This window comes from Clupea harengus, chromosome 19, assembly GCF_900700415.2.
Source record: "Clupea harengus chromosome 19, Ch_v2.0.2, whole genome shotgun sequence".
In the NCBI taxonomy this organism is placed as follows: Eukaryota; Metazoa; Chordata; class Actinopteri; order Clupeiformes; family Clupeidae; genus Clupea; species Clupea harengus.
Genome location: NC_045170.1, coordinates 20,008,534 through 20,011,033, shown reverse-complemented (window position 1 = coordinate 20,011,033; position 2,500 = coordinate 20,008,534). Strand labels below are relative to the sequence as shown.

At 44.1% G+C, this 2,500-nt stretch overlaps 1 protein-coding gene across 4 annotated transcripts in view; it reads right to left on the bottom strand.

Moving 5' to 3' along the window:
* rapgef5a (Rap guanine nucleotide exchange factor (GEF) 5a) overlaps positions 1–2,500 on the bottom strand; it is a 67,900-nt gene that overhangs the window by 56,027 nt on the left and 9,373 nt on the right. For 2 of the 4 annotated variants that reach the window (XM_012831425.3, XM_031586503.2), the window contains exon 2: positions 814–864. In XM_012831425.3, coding sequence (XP_012686879.2) covers positions 814–864 — 51 coding nt within the window. The remainder of the gene's footprint in view (positions 1–813; positions 865–2,500) is intronic. The other 2 variants (XM_031586504.2, XM_031586505.2) reach the window with 1 other exon arrangement.

Here is a 2,500-nt window from a genome sequence, read left to right as displayed (position 1 = left end):
TGTTTCACAAAGCAATTTCCCCCTCCGTGCCAGTATAGGCCATCCCTATGTGGCTCAGTGGTTAGCAGAACATGGAGCAGCCCAGGCGTTTAGCTGGCTGGATGCTGCACCTAAACGGCCTGATCATGTCAGGGGGATTACAGGGGGGCTTTGGAGCAAGCGTGCCCCCATGATGATAACCAGAGGAGCTCAGATCGCAGGGAGTAGGAGGAAGAGAGGGGAGGGGAGGGGAGTCAGACTCATCAACATGAAGGGTAGCGATTAACATCACAAGCTCCTTGTGCTTCAGGGGCTTCCTAAGGGACATCTGATTGAGCATGCATACACACGTGCATATGCAGCGCACACACACACACACACACACACACACACACACACACACACACACGAATATGCATACACACTCAAACGCACACACAGCCGTTCTGCACCAAAAATCCACCCCATATGTACACACACACGCTCTGTCTCTGTCTCTGTCTCTGTCTCTGTCTCTGTCTCTGTCTCTGTCTCTGTCTCTGTCTCTGTCTCTGTCTCTGTCTCTGTCTCTGTCTCTGTCTCACACGCACACACACACGTGCAGAATTGTAATGTGGTTGCATTGATGGATATTGGTGTGTGTGTGTGTGTGTGTGTGTTTGTGCGTGTCTTTGTGTGTACACTGCATGTAATGGCTGCTGTATAGGGGATGCGCCAACAAGTGCAGTAAATGCTTTGTGTTTTAAGGACACAGGTGTCTCTGCCCAAGACCAGAGAAACGTGTGCGTGTGTGTGTGTGTGTGTGTCTGTGTGTGTGATTATGGATTTCCCTACCTTTTGTCGGGGGAGTCCGGCGCTCGGTCCAGGGATGGTGTCAGGTGACTGCTGCCAAGACACAATCAATAAAAACAAACAAGGTCATAATGGCGTCTAAAACAAACAGCAGGAATGGCCTTTAAAAGGAGACACTGTCACCATGCAAACGCACATACACACACAGGCTCACTGCAACAGCACACAGGGCTTCACCTCACACATTTAACACATTTTTTAAACAGTCACGAACAAACACAATTTGGACTCTGAAGAATGACCTGACCTGAAGTATATTAATATTATTTTTTAAATATTATCAATTCATTCATGTTAAATATTTCAAAAATCAACACAGGATGACATATATCAATCATTTGTTTGATATTTCATACATAATAATGATTAAATCAACACAAAAAACCTAAGTGAAAATAGGCATGATTATTTGTTAAATGTATTGTGTGAATGAATGAATAAATGAATGAATGAATGAATGAATGAATGAATGAATGAATGAATGAATGTGAACTCGTGCTAACATATGGCAGCGTGAGGCCCCAGTGTCTGCGCTGTTCTGCCACTCTGGGCCTGCTGCTCAGAGGAGAGGGCACATTTGCATGAACCCAGTGAACCCTCCTCTGACAGGGCTCTGATCAAACACCTCAGCCCCCAGCATGCAGTCCAGCACATTACTCCCCATTACACCACTGTGGAGTCACTGCCTGCTCACAGCACGACTGCAGAGGATCTACCTCCTCATACATCACACAGCATTACTGGAAAACCTCATGTACTACACCGCTCAACTGGAGCCGCTTCTTGTTCATGTTTACTACACCGCACAACTGGAGCCTCTTCTTGTTCATATTGTAAAGAAAAAGGGACGTATCTTTTATGGTTGATGCATCAATCTGTCTTTATTCCAGTAAAGTGCAGTAACGAGGCACGTAGAACATACTCCGGATTCAGCGGTGCTGATCTGAATAACAAGCATCTCCAACTCTAGCCATATATACAGTTTAAGACACCTCCTTGGCTTTTAACCCCCCCCACACACACTATTTTTCCTGCATTGTGTTACCTCCTGGTATGAAATGCGCCGTACAAATAAAGTTTGATTTATTGATTGATTGAATGTAAATGAGCTAGGCTTCTAATGCAAACAGATCTGGCAACCTTCTGTTGTTCTGTATGATAATCAGGTTTCTCTGACCTGCTGCCTGAGATGGTTCTCAATGGCCTACTCTATTCCCATACTATGATTAATTGCAGTCACTCACACCTCAGTTTGCTTCCTGACCCCAGGTGTCTGAGCAAATCCAGTGTGGGGACATATCCTTTATTACCGTAATAAGATTACCATTTTGGATAATATGCTGGCCAACTTTTGGTGGTTATAAAAGCTACTTGATCATGAATCTCATATTCACTCACAGGATATACTGTAATTTCTTACAATATGTACAACACCACTCAACTGGAGCCTCTTCTTGTTCATGTGTACTACACTGCATAACTACAGCCTCCTCTTGTTCATATGTACTACACTGCCTAACTAGAGCCTCCTCTTGTTCATATGTACTACACACTGCATAACAGAATTACCATACCTCCAGAAGCTCTGCACATCACAACACATTAATGTAGCACATTAGCATACTACACAATAGCATACAAAAAACTATACATTACAGAAGCATCATTT